Below are 2580 nucleotides of genomic sequence, written 5' to 3' on the forward strand. Positions count from 1 at the left end.
TCACATTTGCAAAAAGCAGTGAAAAAAAACATTGGAGCAAGTAAAATTAGTGATGTTTGTTTTTTGTTTGGTGTCTTATTTAAAAACAGTCCATTTTCATAGCCTTATTTGCATATTCACTAACCTTGTGTGTGATTATCACTAATATGAACTGAGTTAATTTTAGTCACTTTAGACAAACAGTCTGTTGGTTATCACTCAATGTTGACTTGAATTTATTTATATTTGAATACAAAAGTTAAGTACACGAAATCGTCAATTGTTTTTATGATTTCAATTTGTATTTTCACTGTTCATTAACCTACGTATTCGATGAATTTTATTGGTTGGCTCAAGGCCAAACTGAAACCTTGACTACAGAATTTTTCTTATCAAATTCACAATGGTTACCAATACAAATTAGACTATGCTAGTGAAAAAGTTATTACGTCAAAATGTAAGTTATTTAGTTAAAATTTTTTCTCATCATAATGAACTCTGAAACAAGGACGACTAAATCCAAAGGTTCCATGTTCACTAAAGTTTTGGATGTGAAATTGAGACGCAAATATTTTTCTAGTTTTAATTCACCAAATAAACAGCAATATTCCTCATTTGAAAATGACAATCTTAATGATGATGATGATGATGTCCAACGACATTCTTCAAAAACTTTTGAAATTCCTTTGAAAAACGAAAGACATCCAAATGATGTAACTGCAACTGTTAGGAAACTAAATCGAAAATACCTGTCTTCTCATTCACATTCATTCGATACATCTAGAAAAGTTCACACTTTAATTTCTGATTATCGAAGACATACACTGAATGCGAAAAATTCAACTCCGTATTCAGAAGACAGAATGAGAATAATTAAAGGAAGTGTTTGTACAATATTTGAATTGTAAGTGAACAATTATGTAAATTTCTTTAGTTTCAATTTTACTACTGGTACAAATAATAACACTTGTCACATCTAATGGAATTCCTACTGATTATTAAAATGATAAGGTTCTTGTGAAGTCTTTCAAAAAATCAGCATAAAATATATTTGTTTCGGTTGAAGTGATAAGATATGGTTAATGTAAGATGATTAAAGGCAATTTGTGAAAAACTGTGGACCCATGTTTTCTTACTGTTTATGTTCATCAATAATGTATATCTGAAATTCTGGAAGAATTGATACTTCCCCACTAGATATTTGAACCGGCGTCCCTAAATGTCTCCTTATGATATGTTACTAGTGAGATATTTATAAAGAACTCACAAAGTGGACAATAATGTGGAATGAATTAGCCAATTGATCATAATAGAAATGTTATGTCCGCATCGCCTCTGTTGTATCAATGACCCTACTGCTTATACTTGAAAATCGGAAACCACTCTAATTCCCACAGCCCAAGTAAGAAAACGAAAGATTGATGCGAATGATGACTTATTGACTCTTCAAATAAACAACTCCTCGAAACAAGTCGTCCAAAAACATCGTCGTCAAATCAAATGCACTAATTAGTATATGGATTTTTATATACACTTAATATCGTACGTAGCACTACTACAAAAGCACTGAATACAGTTCATCTGAATTATTAAAGTTAATAGAAATGTCACATTGATCGAAAGTTCACACTTATAATATTGAACGAGATTCATACTGAATTGTTTGAGTAAGTTTAAATAAGCTCATGAACCGATCAATTTTAGACTGCCATTAAAAATCTGGAAGCACTGGACACCCGTTTCGTCCCAGTATGGGAATCCTCAGTAGTGCGCATCCACGACTCCGCAAGCAGAACTCGAACCTAGGACCTTCAGTCCCGAGCACAAACGCTCGACCTCTAGACCACTGAGCCGGCATCCGACGGTGTTAATGTTGAATTTGAATTTTTACATCTACACTAAAGCTTTTAGTTTATGAGTGATATAAAAACACTTGAACTTCATTTGTACTTTATCCAGGCTGACACTAGTTATTTCTTCTTTTTAAGAAAAAGCAAGTTTTATAAATATGACCTCTTACTATTGATAGTTTTTATAATTGGCTTACTTCAATTATAAAATCAATAGTAACTAATTATTGGCATGAAGAGTTATTTTGTAATAGTTTTGAAACTTCCTAGTAGTATTCAATAAATTACAAACCCGAATAGTACAGTATAATAATTTATCTCCTGTATTTTTTTTCCAAAATATCACTTTATTCTATACTAATTTACGAAGGAACTATAGATTGTAACTTATAGTTGTTACTTGCTTTTCTATTTCAACGGTTAACGTAATTTTTTCAAAAATTCCCTCGACTTTCCTAAGCGAAATGTCACGAGCAATATTTTTTGATAAATTAGTGTAAATACCTTGGTCTTACACAAGGGAAATGGTAATACAATTAGCTTAGGGACAACGTCTTTGACTATGGTAATTTATAGAACAAGGTTGGAACTCTAGGGATCATTAGTGTTTCAATATTTCAGATATATCTTGTTAATTAGTACTGAAGAGCTTGAAACGTAAGTCAAGTACCTTTTATCTGACGCCTCTAACTACCTAATAACTTGCAAATATGTCTGGTTTGAGACAAATATTTGCAATTTTATTGTGATA

At 31.5% G+C, this 2580-nt stretch overlaps 1 protein-coding gene across 1 annotated transcript; it reads left to right on the plus strand.

Moving 5' to 3' along the window:
• Positions 1–470: 470 nt before the first annotated feature.
• Smp_140910 (hypothetical protein) lies at positions 471–887 on the plus strand (the record flags this gene model as incomplete). The annotated part of the gene is made up of 1 exon (XM_018793605.1): positions 471–887. One exon carries the CDS (start codon positions 471–473, stop codon positions 885–887), a length of 417 nt encoding a protein of 138 aa, XP_018648100.1.
• Positions 888–2580: the final 1693 nt, after the last annotated feature.

This window comes from Schistosoma mansoni, chromosome 1, assembly GCF_000237925.1.
Source record: "Schistosoma mansoni strain Puerto Rico chromosome 1, complete genome".
In the NCBI taxonomy this organism is placed as follows: domain Eukaryota; kingdom Metazoa; phylum Platyhelminthes; class Trematoda; order Strigeidida; family Schistosomatidae; genus Schistosoma; species Schistosoma mansoni.